The sequence below is a fragment of the Strix aluco genome, chromosome 7 (genome assembly GCF_031877795.1).
Source record: "Strix aluco isolate bStrAlu1 chromosome 7, bStrAlu1.hap1, whole genome shotgun sequence".
Classification (NCBI taxonomy): Eukaryota; Metazoa; Chordata; class Aves; order Strigiformes; family Strigidae; genus Strix; species Strix aluco.
Window position 1 is genome coordinate 25,503,936 of NC_133937.1, and position 16,728 is coordinate 25,520,663.

The 16,728-nt window shown below is 52.3% G+C and overlaps 1 protein-coding gene across 1 annotated transcript in view; it reads left to right on the top strand.

Annotated features, from left to right (window-relative positions):
* The window catches only part of HPSE2 (heparanase 2 (inactive)), a 129,470-nt gene that overhangs the window by 4,369 nt on the left and 108,373 nt on the right, over positions 1-16,728 (top strand). The window contains exon 6 of the mRNA XM_074831640.1: positions 11,781-11,938. Coding sequence (XP_074687741.1) covers positions 11,781-11,938 — 158 coding nt within the window. The remainder of the gene's footprint in view (positions 1-11,780; positions 11,939-16,728) is intronic.

The window sequence follows — 16,728 nt, forward strand, 5'->3', positions numbered from 1 at the left end:
AAGAAGGCACTTAGGGACTGTTGACACTTTTGGGTCTTCCCTGGACCAACATCCACGACAACCTTGAAACGAGGCTGAGAACTGGAAAAGAGTCAGTTGCTTACAACTATAACAGGCTTACTAGTGGCAAAGCAGGAAGCTAGTCAAAAAATGTCATGGAGGAAAAGGAAGTGCCTTAAAAATTCTGCTTATTCACTCATTATTGCACCCATGAAAATGGGCCACTTTCTGTGTCAGTATGTCAGCAGGCAGACTGGCATGAAAAGCTGCCAAGGAGGTATGTGCTCCTTGCTGTGTTAGGAGAGACTCTTCCCCCTCTCTGGGACAGGCTGCTAAATTTTTTTCAAATTTGATTAATTCCCTGAGATTTCACAGGGGCCGTGTGCTGCTTCACAAGCTCTTGCTGCTCTTCCCCTTTCTAACTCCCCCCTAGCTCTAGTGGGGAAATAACTGCCAGGTGCTCTACCTGGGCATGATTTACAGAGGAGACGACTGGTATCCTCCTTTTGCAGACCTTACCCCAACTTGTACCACCTGAGGAACAGATCTCACAAACTGTCCTAAGCAGTACGCGGAGTGACCAGGGACTAGCTCAGTCTGCTCCTGCCTTCCGGCCTGCAGGTGGCGGGGATGGGCACATGGCTGCTTCTTCCTTCTTAGGACACTGGGGGAATTACTGTCTGAGACCATTACAGATTTTTGAAACTGCAGGCCGTCATCAGCACTGAATTTCTTACAGTTTTCTTGATGCTGATAATATTGTAAAGACAACGTGGTTTTGCGCATCACTGCCATAGCATTTTGGATCACTGTTTGGAAGCTGTGTACCCATGTCAGTAGGTACTCATGTTTCTTAACTTGCAGATTAGATTCCTGAAAGATTTTCTGGTACTAAGTTTTTCAGTATAGGAACTGAAGACTGTGAGTTACAGGCTTGCTTTTTTAGTTAAGTACTTGGAAAGTATTCTTGTCCATAGTACCCTCGTCATCAGAAATGCTCCGACAGCAGTTTCGAAACCAGTGGTCTAGGCTAGTACCATTAAAAAAGACACATGGCACTGCAGGATGAGGAACCACAAGGTGGCAATCTCTCTCCGTACTTCTACTGGCAAAATAAACCTCTAGCAAAAAGATCTTGGACAGTAACTGTGTAAAGCTGCAGAGACGGTTGGTCACGTCTCGCATCTTCCAGAGTTGCAGCAACATTTATTTCAATGCTGGATTTTCTCCTCTGAACAATTTTCCTTTCAGGATGAACGTCTCAGTCTTGAAGAGGTGGCACTGGAGGCTGCTTTTTGCTGGCTTTTTCATCCTTTGCCCCAAAATGGGCACCAGATGTTGCTTCTTAGATTGCTAACTACCAGTGCTGCTTGCGTGCATGCTGGCAGAGCTACTGGCTGCTTGGAGTGAAAGTTTCCTCCTGCGCTGAAGGCACTATCTGGTTCAGAGTATTACTAACCTCATGTTATATTAATGTACCGTATAACAGTTGCGTCAGGATCCTGCTTCATGCACTGAGATGCCTCAACGGGAGCAACATAACCTGGATGTTAGGACCAGGCAGTGACCTCTAGGTTGAGTGTGGCATATGGTCCCGAGGGGACTGCAAGGCCTTAGTGACAACAGGTCCCCTCCCAAAAAGATGTGGCCAGAGGGTGTAAAAATGCATAAGAGAAATAATGCGCAGTTTGGGGTGGAGCTGCCCTGGTCCTGCAGTATCAAACACCATCTGTTGCGCTGAGCTCCATCTTGATCAGGACATAGTTGTGTTCTTGCCAGATGTTAGCTTACATGTGCTACATGTAAAAGTAAACTGGTGCGAAAGCTGTAGTCTGATGTGCTTTCAGTAGGATTTGCCCTGCATAAGTGACGACGTGCTAGGCAGCCTCTTGCTGAGAGGATGCACTCCAGAAGTTGCAGGTGTGTGGCTGGAGCATGTTCAATGAGTCAAGATAGGAAATATCTTCCAAAGCTCCAAATAAGACAAAACAAACTGAGCTTTAGCACATGCTCAATTGATTGAGTCTTTGGCAAAGTATGACATGAATTTGCAAGGCTCTCAGTGAGGCCTGTCCGGGATGTATCCTGCCTGGTGAGTCCTTCAGCAAGGACAGCATAGCTGTCCTTGTTTTCTTCTTATGCTGAAGCCTCCTTCTTTTACTTGTTCTCCCCTTTTGACATTGCTCTTTGGTTAGGAATAATAACCTGCTTCTTGCTCACCAGCACTGCTCAGGTTCTGTTTTACACCATGTCTGCCATCACTGAGCTCCCTCTGCAGCTTCTGTGTCACAGCCTGCAATGTCCATGACCCCTGCCAGTGGTAACATCTCTGATCACGGCTGTCCTCTTCCAGCTCTAACTGTGCAGGTCCAGGCAGGACCTGAAGGAGGAGGAAAGTGTAGACATAGGGAGTTTTGTAAAGTCCCTTTGCATCACCTTGACTTCAAGGTCTGAGGTCAGAGCCCCAGAGGCTGCAGGTTGCAATTCGCTTCCTTCCTGGTTGATGGGAGCCCAGGGGGTCTGCTGTCTGCTGGTCCTCTAGAAGAGGGCTAGGAGCCACTGGGGGACTGCTAGTGGGGATAGAAATGTTAGCAATCCAAATCGTGATGGGAAACAGAAGGAGTAAAGAAAATCTGGATTTCCGCACCCCCCCCCCCCCCCCCAGCAGGAAAAAATCTAGCAAGCACAAGGCTGGTTTCTCCTGGAACATGTGTGCAGTGTGATTGTCACTAATGCTCTCTAGCTAGCTGAGAGAAGATACTTTCCCCAAGTACATGAAATAAGCACTGAGATGTGAGATATACGATAACTTCTGAGGCAGAAGGAATAAGACCCCAGGCAAGGGAGCTCCAAACAGTGCACTGTGTCTTTTTTTTCTTCCACCTCTGAGTGTGTGGTGTTCACTTAACCCCTTTTCTCTCTCCTGGCCATGGTTGCTGCAGGTTTGCTAAGCTTTACCCAGCTTTCTGGATGATGACGTGTTAAGTGCTTGGTTTGTGATAACCAATTTTCTCCTGAAATGATACCAAAAGTCTGCTGGTTTGATTTAAACTGTTTTCCAAGCATTTTGGTTAATAAGAAAAGACAGTCCACTCCAAGAGCATCTAACTTGAGGAAGCCATGAAATTTAATTCATTTCTGTAACTTAAATATATAATCAGTGACATATGGTAATACTAAATACAGGGGGAAATGTCATTGTTTAAGTCAAATTTCTGCATTCAGTCAAAACCCAATAGTTGTAACATCAAACTGTAGTTTCCATTGTACAGGAAATAAAGCATCATTTTTTCAAAGAAAATAGACATGCAATTGCATGCCTATTACATTGCTTATATAGCTTTATTTTTAGCTTTCTCCATGTTGCTGTTACTAAAGGGCTAACAGAAGGGAAACTGTGGAGAGAGAAGAAACAAGGCAACACCCAGATCGTGGTGGAAAGGACAAAGGAGACGTGTGTGCTATGAATATGTGCTCTTTCCCTTCAGTTGTTTCTGGGCGATAAGCTTGCCTGAGCAAGGGACCCTGCGCCTTTCCCCTCTCTTCTGCAGATGTGCCAGCACTGGAGCAGTGCTGAGGTGAGGCTGTGTTGCTGTAAGGGCTGTGGAAATGCTACTCTCAGGGCTCTTTGTCATCATGCAACATTTTTCTCCTGCCCCATTGCTCCCAAGACAGGGGAAGGAACTATTTGCTTGTTCATTGTCAGTAGGAGGAGGTAGGGTTTAGATCAGATTTGTATGAAGCTGCAGGCAGACCATGTCTTTGCATAGTTTCAGCCTTACAAATGATGCTTTCAGACCTTTGTCTCTCCATCACCACCTTAAAGAGGAGCATCTCAGGAACTTAACTGTTATTGGAATTTATGCAGAAAGAGGATTGCTTTTTCTGGATTTATTCGAGACTTTCACTGGGCAATGGAAGCAGTGTACTGGTTTAAGGCCTATCCAGCATCAGCCCATCTCCTCCTCCCTCCATTAGTACAGCTCAGTGGTATACTGCTGGCCTTTCCCCTTCGTTCAGTGGTGCTCACTGCTGATCCTCCTCATCTCCTGGGTTCATTCTGGGCATTCACTGCTTCTATACTGCTGGCATTCACTTTGTTTCTCCTTCATCTACTGGTCTGGTTTTCAGGCATGACCCACAGTTCTCAGTGGTTCCTCCTCTTGCTCTCTAGCCATGAGTTTCATGTGTTGCTTCTGATTTCTCTACGCAAACCAACAGTTTGCAGCTTTGGCATAGCTGATTTCTCCTGTCTTTGTCTATAGCAGGGCCATGCTCAGTTGTCCTGATAGACCTGGTGACAGAGGTGCCATAATCAAATAGATACAGAGGACAGAGGTTTACAATTTTATCAGTATCTGAAAGATTCTGATTTTTTTGTCTTTCTTACCCCAGCAGTGTCTCTGACTTGAGAGCATTTTGGCTGCTGTCTCTTCCCCTGAGCTCCATCTCCTCATTGGTTTCTGCACACAGCCCCTTCCTCTTATTCATAATTGACTCGTTTGCTCCTCCAGCGTTGCACTTCATCCATCTTCCTATTTCCCCTCTCTGATCTACTCCTCATGTCCGCTTCCTTCATTTTTGCTGCTGGAATGTGAAGCATCTCTCCAGAAAAATAGAAGATTTCTGTGAACTTTTACCATCCCCCCTGTATTCCCTCTTCCTTCATCTCTATCATCTCCTCCCAGATGGTGGGACAAATACTTGCTTGCGTTCATTCTCAGGCTTGTAAAATTGGCGTGTTCACTTCTTCTTTTTCATGTGATGATGTGAAACAAGGATAATTCTACAGATTTCTCTGCTCCTCAGGGCTAGGCTCAGTTTGAGGAAAACGTTTCTGAGGCACTGCAGAGCTCTGGGTCTCACTGTTGTGTTTTTCCTCTGTATCTATTTGACTATGACAAATTGCTGCCACATTTGCTTCTACTCAAGATATGAAAGACAAAAGCTAAATCAGACCCAGCCATTGATGAGTACAGAGAAGTTCATGGATCCAAAAAGCATTCTCTGTCAAAGGATGTTATACACAGAGGTACTCTCAGTCATTATGTGGGTTTTTTTCTGTTTGCTGAAGAGGCACTGGGCAAAGGGAATTTCTGTCTGCTGGGATGGCACCCGGCCTCCAGAGCAGTCAGTTCCCACAGCCTTACGGAAATCATGCATCTCAGTTTTTCAATAACCTCAAAATACCTGTTGGGAGATGGACACTTTGGGAACTTACTAGTTCTCCCCATAGATAAATCTGCAGGACTAGGGTATCCTGGGCTTGTCAGAGTATTTTTGAGATGATACATCAAATTAGGGAGATTAAGAAAATTAATAAATGCACTTTATTCTAGCATAGGACATGGTATCTAACTGCTCAAGGAATTAAGTTACAAAAGAAAAAAAAGAAAAAATAAAATAAAAAAAAAATCATTGATCTGCAGCTGCCTGAAAGTCAGCTGCATCCCCCCAGTTTCCCATATGTCTTCTTGCGGTGTACCCACCAGGGAGAGCCCACACTCACAACCTTTATCAGACCAGTGCCTTCTTTTTGTCCCTGTCCTTTTTTTTTCTTTTTTAATAGGTTTCTTACTTAGGCAGCTAGTGAGTACAGATTGACTCTCAAAGGAAAGCTTGGCACCACCATGCTCTATTTTCCTATGGCTAGATTTGGAAATATCAGTTAAGTGTTCCTTTCATGCTGGCAAAAATGCAAAGACAGCATTGCCAACTGTGCTTTTCCTGACCAGGCAGTTGTTTTTGATCGATGCCTTGGTTTTTGCACGTATGGAGGGAGGAAGCGCTCTCAGTAGGCTTGCCTTCCTCCTGCTGCCGCTGAGCTCTCTAGCCAGCCAGTCCTCCTAACCCAGACAAATGTATTTGCTTGCTACAGAACTTCCCAGGTCATCTACATTAAAGAGCAATGCATGGATACTGTATTAAATCAAGCAACTGTCCTCTGCCTGCTTGTTCAGGTTAGACATGATACATGAACGTGCTAGAAAATGGTTTCAGCAGTGGAGTTCAGACTGTGCAACACCTACCTTGAGCCACTGGCAGTTTTAGGAGGTTGCATTCCAGACATTAAGGCTCTTGTGCTGAAAATGATGGACACTGCAGTGCAGAAGGAACAAAAATCTCAGTAAAAAGAATCTGTCATGCAATTGCTTCACCATATTCACTGGCCTTGCTCTTCTCAGAAATTGTCATGCCATGGTACAGAAACTTAAGAGTCTGAAAAGAAAGTATATTTTTGTAAAGTATCTATGGATAATGCTCTTAATTTTCACTTGCTGAATTTTCTCCTTGCTGGCTTCTTTTAGAGCATCCATAACTCAGGTTTACTTGACAGCACTACAGAAACAGACATGGTTGATATCTTGGGAATCAAAGACATGATGATTTTTTTTAAAAAAAGGCTGTCTAGCCTGTTTTATCCTTCCCAGCCTAATGGAGGTTTGTTTGGTACAGCACATCCTCTGATGATAATAACTTTCATCATTTATGAGCAGAAGTTTATTTTCTAGCGAACTAAAAATGTTCCTCCTAAGGAGGTTTTCCCTGATTTCTTTTGGACTGGTTTGTACAGCCCGAGATCTCAGTTTAGATTTCCGTTGTGCTTTTTCTTCTTCTTCTTTTTTCTTTTTTTTTTTTAAATCAGCCCTGACATCCAAAAAGGTTTGCTCTGCTGAAACCCTTCAACAACTGCTCAGACCATTTACAACAAGCACTTTCACAGGCTGTAGCTCTACAAAAGTGAGGAAAAATCGAATTAACTACCTATAATAACGAAGTTAAATGCAGATTTAAGTGTTTGTGAACTGCGACTGACTGAAAGGGTGCCAAACATTTTGCAAATATACACAAAAAGACAGGCCCCTGCTCTAATCGGCTTATAAATTAAGAGGAAAGTACATTGGCAAGAGCAGAAGAGATGATATGACATGCTTTAAATAGTTTATAGGGAGCTGGAGGATTGTTGTTTATTTGGTGATGTTGGGAAAATATTTAATGTGCTTTGGTTAAACTCTTTATAGAAATGCTTCTCATCCCCCAGTTTTCTTTTCCAATGACTGTTTTGGAGATTAAAACCAGCAAGTTTAGAGTAGATGGAAAATGGAGAAACGTATTTCCAAATCGACAAAACCGCGAGTAAATCTTTATAGATACTTTTTATGTGAGTCAGGCTTTCTGAAGTAATTATCGTAATGTAAGAAAGGACCAGCGCTTCACCACGCTGGTGGACGGCGAGCCAGGGTCGCAGCTGGTGTAAATTGAGATACCTCCTATCTGGTATGCACTGCTGTGAAGGAGGTGTGCCGTGGCCCCCCCTTGCCGGTTCCCGGGCCGTCCCCGGGTGGCAGCAGCGGCTCCCAGGGCTCCCTGCACCTCTGCTGCTGCCCCAGTGCTCGCAGGGAACCAAAGGTTTTTAGCGCTTAAAGGGCTTCTATAGCAAACCTACAGTTTAGTTAAAAAAACCCAAACCAAAACAAAAACAACCCCCCCAAACAGACAAACAAAAACCCCACACCGGTTTATTTTTAGATTCGACTTGCCATTGCTGCAGCCAGATGCAAAGTGGGGTGCAACTGCTTTTCTGAGGCCACTGGCTCGGGGTAGGCTCCAGGTGTTGGTCTGGAAAGCTGAGACAGGTAAGTGAATATTTCCTTTAGCGCTGTCTTCCCAGAATCTGGAAGCTGACCCTGGCAGCTGGGAGACTTTTTGCTCCTTTCCCTGCTGTTTTATGTTATTGGTGATATCTCCGCAGATAAGTGACTTCACTGCATCCGGAGTTTGCATTCAAAGCAGAGACTAATTGTGAGGAACGTTTCAGAATAAACACATTTGTCTTCCAAAGTAGTTTGTTTGTAAGGAAAAAAATACAAAGGAGGTTAAACGAGAAAATTTGTTTTCTTTCTTGTCCTTTACGACATAACGCACTAGAGTTTCGTTTCAAAATAGAGCCATCCTTAGCAGAAGGCACAATACAAAATTTCGGCCTGCAACCACAACACTGATTTGAGCAGCAAATGTCCCTGAAGCCTTGCTGATGTCTTCTGATAACACGGGAGGGGGAATTATAAAATAACGAGATGATTCAGAAACTGGTGTCCCTCTTTCGGAGGTGACCCAAAAACTGAGCAGCTTCTGAAGCGGAGGCTTCAGGTCCTGGGTCAGTTTGAAGCGCTATTGCAAACTGCGGCCGAAGTGTTTGCAGCCGAACACAAATTTCCAGGCTTAAATTGCCTTCTTCCTGTCCCGGGATGCCAGGGCTTTGCACAGCTGAAACTGCACAGCCCTTTCCCCCGGATCCTCTTTCTTCTTCCAGCGCTCGAAGCCCCGCTGCTCCGGGCACCCCTTTGCTGCTTTTTGTCAGCCTGTGCTGCGCTCGGTAGCCTCTTCCGAGGCGCGTTCTGAGCCCCTCTCTGCCTTACCGGGATGATTTCATGATCAATCCTGATTTGTGCACCCCCTGCTCACCCCTAGCAGAGCCAGAGGTAGGTTTCGTCCTCCCCCGCGCCGTTACGATTCAGTGCACGGTGCCTCAGTGCCCCCGCAAGCCCTGCCTGGGTCACCCGGGGCTAGCAGCGGGGCTAGCAGCGGGGCAGGGCTGGCTGCCCGCCGGGGCGATGGGCTTAAAGCGTTTCGTGGGGCGGAGAGACCAGGGGAGAGGAGATTTCCACGGGAGACGGCGCTGCCCGCGGACTTCCCCGGGACCCAGGCCCGGCTGCCTCCGCTTTGCGCGGGGCTCCGCCGGACGCACCGAGCTCCGGGACCTGCCGTCGTGGGAAACACCGGGTCCGCTCCCTGCGCCTCCAGGGCCCCGGCTGGGGCGGACGAGGAGCGCAGTGGCTCCGCACGGGCACCGGGAGGAGCGGGGTGGGGAGGTCGCAGCCGCGGGGAGCCCTACCGGGACAGCGGGCTGCCCCCTTGCAGTGCTCGTACCCGACCCCGGCCGGGCTCCCCGAGGGCGGCTGGCGGGTCCCCGCCGTCCGGCCCGCTCTTCCGTGCGGCTCCTCGAGCCCGGAGCCCCGCTGCTCCCCGCGGCCCCGGCATCTCCCGGCCCCGGCGCGGGGGGTGGCCGCAGGTGGGTGCCGGTTCCCCCGCCGTGCCGGGCCCCTCACCAGCAGATGGTGCTGCGGGCGCCCCGGCCCCGGGGCTGCGGGGCCCCCACGGACCGCACCGGGCCCGGCTCAGACCAGCCACTGTCAGCCTTGCGTGCCGCCCGGCCTGGGCGAGGGGGGAACCGGGGTGGGCCACGGCAGCGGCGGAGGGCCCTGGTGGGGCGACTTACGCGTCCCGGAGCTCGCCGACTGCTGGCGTGCGGGAGCCCGGGGTTTGATGCCCAGTTCGAGTGGACGCTCCCCGAAGTGGGCCATCGCTCCCGGGATGCTCGACAGCCGCCACCGATCCCGGGCCCGGTGCCATCAGCCTGCGCCCAGCGCCGCGAATCGCGGCCGCTTGCACCTCTGCAGCGGCCACGGGCTGGCCCCGGCAGGGGGGACGCCGTCGGTTCCATCGAACCGTGCTGTCCTTTGCACCCCGGTGCGGACGGTTCCACAGCGGGCGCTGCTGCCGCCGCCCCTCTCCTTTCCCCGCCGCGGGTCGGACACCGTTGGGCCCCGAGGCCGGCGGGTGAGGCCGGCCGGCGGTCCGATCTCCTGGGCCCCGGTTCCCCACGGTGCCCGACCGCCCTTCGTGTGCCAGCCGGCCGCGCCGGGGCCCCGGGCAGGGCGAGCCGAACGTGCCGCGCCGGGGCCCCGGGCTGCGGCGGCCCCCCATCCCCGCTGCTGCGCCCGTCGGGTCCCGCAGAGCCGCCAGAGCTCAGCCCCGGGGGCCTCGCCCAGCACGGGGGGTCCCGGTTTAGCTCGGGGCGAGCTCTCCCCAAGTTGGTGGTTTGTTTGTTTGGTTTTTTTTTTTTTTTCCTCGGGGTGATTAACCACCCTTTCCCTCAACCAGGGCCGCCCCCGCTGGCTTACCGCCTCGGCCGTTCCCGCAACCGGCGACAGGCTAGGGCCGCGCTGGGCGGCCGCCGTGCTCCAGCCCCGGTCCCGAGCTCCCCGGTGTCTCGGTATCCCGGCTCCGGCCCGGTTTTGCGCCGTGCGGGAGCTCCCGCGGCGGAAAGCGGCCGCCGGTGGGCGGCGGAGCCGGCGCAAAGCGAAAGCTCGGTGCTGGCGGGACCGAGGCGGGCCGGCGGGCCCCGAGCCGAGGGGGTTAAACCAGGAGCCTCCCCTTACCTTCAAAAAGTTAAAAATGTCTGGAGCCTGCATCTCTTAAAGGGGCGGTGCTGGCTGCAAGGAGTCTTGGCACCGGCTGCGAGAAAGGCTGGTCAGGGGCGTGAGTTCCCCTCCACCAGCACCAAAACATTGCAAAAAAAGGCAGAGCGCCCCACACTTTAGATAAGGACAATTAGCCACCAGCGAGCCCCTGCAGACAGCGAGTTAATTAGGGGTTTCCTGCTCTCCGGCATGCCCTGTCCCAGCTCCTGCCCCCCCGGGCTCTTAGCCCTGATGGCACCTGGGCTGGCTCTCATGGCCACCTTCTCGCTGCCCTCCCAGGCCGGGGACAGGAGAGCGCTGCCGGTGGAGAAACCTTCAGGTGTGAAGGGAAGAACTCTCATTCTCCTTGATGTCAACACCAAGAGCCCTGTCAGGATAATCAGTGAGAATTTCCTCTCCCTGCAGCTGGACCCCTCCATCATTCATGATGGCTGGCTCGATTTCTTAAGGTAAGGCAGGAGCCCCCCGGCGCCCTCCCCACGCCGCCCGCGGGGCGCCCCGGCGGCCCCGCCGCCCAGCCCCGCCGGGCTCCGCGCTGCTGGCGGCGCTTGTTGTGACGGAGGGAGCGAGGCCATGGTTTCCATTAAGATGCACATGTTTGCAATGGAGAAAGCATTTCGGAGACTTATCAGTTATGACTGCAAAAATGTCGTGCTCCCTTCGCTCCAACAACCGCTCCTCTGCAAAAAGCACAACACGGGGCCGAGGCAGCACAGGGAAGAAAAAAAAAAACTAACCCCCCCAAAACCCCCAAGCCCAGCAGCAGGAACGGGGCCGCCTGCCGAGCCGAGCCTTCCCCAGGTCCCGACGGGCGGAGAGCGGGGTGTCGGCCAGGTCTTCAGAGCCCTCTGCTCCCCGGACTTCCAGCCGGGCTGCAGCTGCGCTGGGCTCCACCGGCGGTGCGGAGCGGCCGCGGCCTGGAGGCGCTGGGACGCCCAGAAAGCCCCTCTCCCTGCTGGGTAAGTCGGGGAGGGAGAGCGGGTCCCCCCCGCACGCCCCCTCCGAGGGTCCCTTCGGCTGCCGCCTCCGGGGAAGGAGCGGGGCGAGGGGGCGGGAGGGCGCGGGCGAAGCGGAGCCGGGCCGGCTCCCGCTTTCCTCCCCTCCCGCCCCGCTCCCCTCCCCGGCGGCTCGGCCCGCGGCACGGTCACGCGTGGGGCGCTGAGCTGAGCGCTTCTGCCTCCGGGACGCCGCTGCACTTGTCCGGGGGGCGGTGGGGGGGGGAGGGGGGGGAATGCGAGAGGGGGGAGACCCGAGTGCCGCCGGCCTCCGAGCCACCACCGCCGGCGGGCGGGGCGGCTCCCCGCTCCCGGGCCGCGCTGCTCGGCCAGCGCAAAGTCCCGCAACCGGGCGCCGCTGCTGTGGGACCCGCGCGGCACCGCGCAGGGAGGGGCAGCGGGACCCGGGAGGGCAACGGCGGGTCCCCGGGGCCCGTGGCCGCCGGTCGTTGCCGGTAGCGGGACAGGGAGGGCCCGTCGCGGCCCGCGGCGCCCTCAGCCCGTTCTCTCCTCTCCCCAGCTCCCGGCGGCTGGTGACCCTGGCGCGGGGCCTGGCCCCCGCCTTCCTGCGCTTCGCGGGCAAGAGGACGGACTTTCTGCAGTTCCACAACGTGAAGAACCCGGCCAAGAGCCGCGGCGGGCCCGGCCCCGACTACTACCTCAAGAACTACGAGGACGGTGAGCTCCGGGGCCGGGACGGGGGGCGGGCGCGGCCGCGGGGGGCTGCGGGCGCCGGGCGGTCCTGCTCCGTCTGCACCGCGCTCCCTGCGCCCAGGCGGGGCCGTGCCGCGCCCGGGCAGCGCTGCCGCCGGGCACCGGGCAGGGGAGCCTCCCCCGTACCCTTTCCTTCCCGAGCGGGGGGAGCCGGGGAGCTCGGCTGAGCCCGTCCGCCCGTTGCCGGTGGATCCGGCGGATGCCGGTCCCTGGGAACAAAAGGCCGGTATCGGGGAGCGGGGCTTTTCGTATCCCCCCCGCGCCGCCCCGCCGCTCCTCCGGCTCCCTTCGCTCCCAAGCCCCGCGCGGGCAGCGCCGGCCGCAGAGGGAGATTTGCGCCGGCTCCCGGCGGGGACCGGGCACCGCAGCCCCGGGGTGCCTTTGCTCGCACCGCCCCGCTCTTCTCCCACGGCTCTGGGGGAGCCCTGCCTTTCCCCAAGGACCCCGACGTCGTTTCTCCGCCCGCCGCAGCCCCGGGACTCCCCGCCGGGCTCGGTCGCGGCTGGGCCGCTCGGTCCCCGCTGCCCCTCCGGACCGCTCTGCCATCGTAGTTCTTGCCGAAAGCCACCGCCTGGCCCACGGCTTTCGGCTGCTCCCCTCTTCCCCGCGACCCTGCCCTCCTCCCCAGCGGTCCTCGGCTGCACAAAAGGCTTTCACCTTTTGCGGCCCTTAATTCACACAAAGAAACTTCGTAGAAAAGTCAGGGCCAAGTCTCCGTCCTCAGGCGTTTATTTTAAGAAGCAGAATACCATGTCCACATGCAAGAATTTATTGACTTTTCTCTTTTGCTTTTTTTAAAAAAAACCTTTTTTTTTTTTTTCTTACTCAATGACTTACAAAAATTAGCTGAAGATATTTCCATAAGTAATTTCGAAGGCCAATTAATGCCAGACAGATCCCAGTGGGCAGGTCTGTAGAACAGAGGAAGTTTTGCAGAGATCTAGTCAGCAGCACAGTGCTGAATGGAAAAAGCAGATGCATTTGCCAGTTTTCTGATGGCTCTTGCTCCTGCTGTTCCCCCACGTAACGTCTGATCTCACCGAGATGAATGTCCCTCTATTCCCACACACAGGCAGGTGGGTAAGTTTGCGTGCTCCGTCTTTTGCTTGATCTCCTAGCTGGAGCAATCCTGATGTTATTCCTTGTTTTTCTTCTCCTCGTAACAAATCTCAGGCAAAGTGTTTGTTGTAAGCTCTGCCTACTGAGATGCACTTCAGGAGAAAATGCTGACCAAACCTGCTGTAGCCACCTTGAACAGAAGAAATTAAGTGTAGTGCATAAAACTGTGGATGGGACTTGCACAAAACATTTGTAGGAATAAATTTTCCCACTTTCGATATTTCAGCAGCTTACGGGAGAGAACTTACACTTATTAAATGTCTTCACAACAGCTTTCATGTTAGGAAAGGACTGAAAGCTTTTTTTTTTCCCAATTTTCCTTGTGGCAATAAAGTTGAAATGTAGCAGCCCTTCGAAATGAAGCTTCTCATAGAAGTTGTAACCACAGGTCTTAACTTTTCATCACTTAAATATGGAACAGAACCATTGCAAATGTGGGTGAGGGAAGGAGGGGACACATGTGGTGCGTATCAAGCATTGGTGTAAATCAGAAAGGTGTGGTAAAAGGGATTTCCTGCCTGGAAGCAAAGCTTTCGTATTTGTTCTTAAGATCTGTGTGCAAACTCCAGGGCTAGAGTTGCTAGTAGCTCGCATCTTTTTGTGCTGAGGCTGCACTGAGCGCTTCACTAGAGGGATCCAGTTCTCCAAAATGAAATCCTGATGCCACTGCAACTCTCTGCCCTGCTGTACTGGATCTGAGCAGCCATCTTCTCCTTTTGAAGCACCGGTCTGGTTTTTGTTCCCTCATCTGTGGCTCACCCGGGACCTGTGTGGGATCAGGGCATGCACAGATGTGCAAGCAGATGCCCTTGCTGCAAAGAACTTACAGCCTGAGCAGACAGCACAGAAAAAAGATGGCCACAGGCACCTGAGCATGGGGGAAGCCAGCAAGCATCCCTCTAGGTACCCTTCCTCCTCCCCGGGTCATCTGAGGTGGTTGGGGTTGTTTTCCATGTCTGTGGGCTTCTGTATGTCCAGCATCTATTTTCCAAAATTTCTTGTGTAAGCTTTAGTGGCACAGGAGTGGGGAAGAAGCTGGGGGCCTCGATTAGTTTAAAAAGTCAGAAAATAATTAAAAGCGAAACCAGTGAATTTCTGTCTTACGCATCACCTTAGTGATTTTTAGTGACATGACAAGTGGTAGCTCAGTTGTTTTCTGCTTCGAGTGTGTGTGTGTCTTTTTGCCTGTTCACCCTGTGGGTGTGCACACAGACTCCAGGCCCATGACCCCAGTGCCTGGGCTCTCTTTGTAGCCCCCGCGGGTCTTCCCGTGCCTCATGCTCCCATGTGGTGCTCGAATAGATGGGGAGGGAAGGGCACACCTGATGTTCCTCTCAGATGCAGCAGCTCGGTCGGGTGCAGAACTGAGGGGTGAGGGCATGTGTAAAAGACTGCTCTGAGAACTGCAGTTACTAGTGAGTGACTCTGTGAGTGCTGTTCACATCACAGGCAGCTGCACTCCCCTGCGTGCTCATGGGCCACCCCAATGTGGCCATCTCGGGCATTCTCAGGGACAGCAGCAGCAACAGGCCTGCTTTGCAGCATCCTTCATGGATCCTCTGCTCTGTGACCTTGCTTGCTGGAGTTGGAGTGAATCTCTGTGCAGGGATCTTTGTGCTGTAAATGTCCCTCTGCCACCTCGTTGCCCTCCAGACCAGGTTTTCCTCACTGCTGCCTTTGATGGTCTTTTCTATCTCTGTAGAGCTCCACCTTCCTGACGATTGGACCTCCTCAGAGATTCGCCCTATTCTTTCCCCTCCATTTAAAATTATATTTATTTCCCTTGCAAACTGTTATAGCCATGTGTACCTCCACCTTCTGAAAATTGCCTTTACCTAGACCCGCCTTTGGGTTCACCAGCCCATCTTTTTCCTCTCCTTTCCTCCACAGAGAGCACGGGTGCTCTCTGACAGTTATAGTAGTTGCTTTTGACTTGTATCTAAAATGTACTTCATTTTCCTGAAATAAGGTGTTTCATTTAGGCTTCAGGGTCATTCTTTTCTTGTACAAATTCTTCCTGGAAGCACAGACCTGGAAGTATTGTGTAATACCAGGTGTGTACGGTGTCTTTGCTTTGTAACTCCAAACAGCCTCACCCCAGTCCAGACCAGTCATGTTTGGGCAGTAAAGGTAGCAAAGTGGTGAGTGATCTGTGGTGGCAGCCTGTGATGCCCACGAAGAGGGTGCATGTGTCAACTTGTTTCAGCACTGCATATGAAGCTGGCACAGCAGTTTCATCACCTGGTGACAGAGCAACTTGTAAAAGCAATTGCTTATGATGAATGGTTTAGGTGAGCCGTAGGGCATGCAGTCCCTGTTGATGGTAGTACGACTGTATGTACCCCGTGAACTGTGATAAATATTAGAAGGTCATCTAACTAATCTGTTATATTGACACCCCTGTCTGTAGTGTACACCAGGTGGCTGCCATCCCCTGCAGCCCCTGCCTTGCACATGGCATTGTCCAGCCTGAGGTCTGTTAGAAGCAGAAAACCAGTTTAATCTATGTCAAGCTCTGTGGTACCAAGAGGTGGGGCTGTGCCAGAGACTTTTTGACATTTAGTGATCTAGAGGTGTAAGATTTTTAGCCTGAGAGACTTTTTCTCCCTTAAATGGTGTTTCTCTGTATGTGTCCTGCTGAGTTTGTTTTTCTTCACCAGCTGTGCTGAGAGCTGTGCTTTGTTACCTAGAGATGTGTTTCCTTCCTGCCATAGACACGTGTCTGATCCCTGGGCAGGTACCAAGATGTAAGGTCTCATGTACAGGTCTCATGTAGCAGACGTGCTTCTCCTTTTGCTGTTGGATTGTCTACCAAGCAGTCTGTTTGTCCTGTCCTTTCAACTGCCTCACATATGCCAAGGACTAGTTGGGTCTGAGGAACGGGGCAATAAGAAACATTGGTCTCCAGGAAAACAGGCTTAAGCAGCTCCTTTTTGGAGCAAGTGCACAGGGCTACCTGCTTACTCAGGCCGTAGTTGCTGGTACAGAATGTCTTCTGAAGTTGGGTTTGCTAAAACCTGACTTGTATGCTGCCCTGGAGCTTGGTGTTGGAATGTTACGTGTCGTGTGGAGACCTGGTGTTGATTCAGCAAGGGATGCTGTCTCAGTGCCTGAACCTAGAGCCCATTTTGGAAGCTCTGTGCTGGTGCTACAGCATGAATTTTGTGGGCTAAGGTGGAACCTCCTCATCTGCAGGGTGGTCCTCAACTGTCTCTCACCTCGAAGCCACGCAGACCAGCTTTGGATGACCTGTGGTAGCATAAACATTGCTTAGAGTTTCTCCCTGTGCATATGTGCTGTGGAAGAAAACTCAAGGGAAAAAGAGAAGTTACTCATAGCTGGAGTTCAAGATGTGTTGGCCCAAGCCACGGCTTCTCCATTCTGTCCCTCAGGCTTTGTGTAGCCTATTGGGATTTTGTGTCTGAGAAGAGACCAAAGGACATTTACCACACACAGCCAGTATGGCCCTATGTGGGTCATGGGAGGGAGAGGGGAAGGGGAGCACATATGCATGCTGTAGGTAGTGCATCAGAAAAGTTTCTGAGCTGAAGTGCATATGGACAACACATTTCAAAAATACTCTCTTAATTGCTGGTAAGTTACTTCCTTCTATTTTGTCTCCTTTTTTGGAGAGG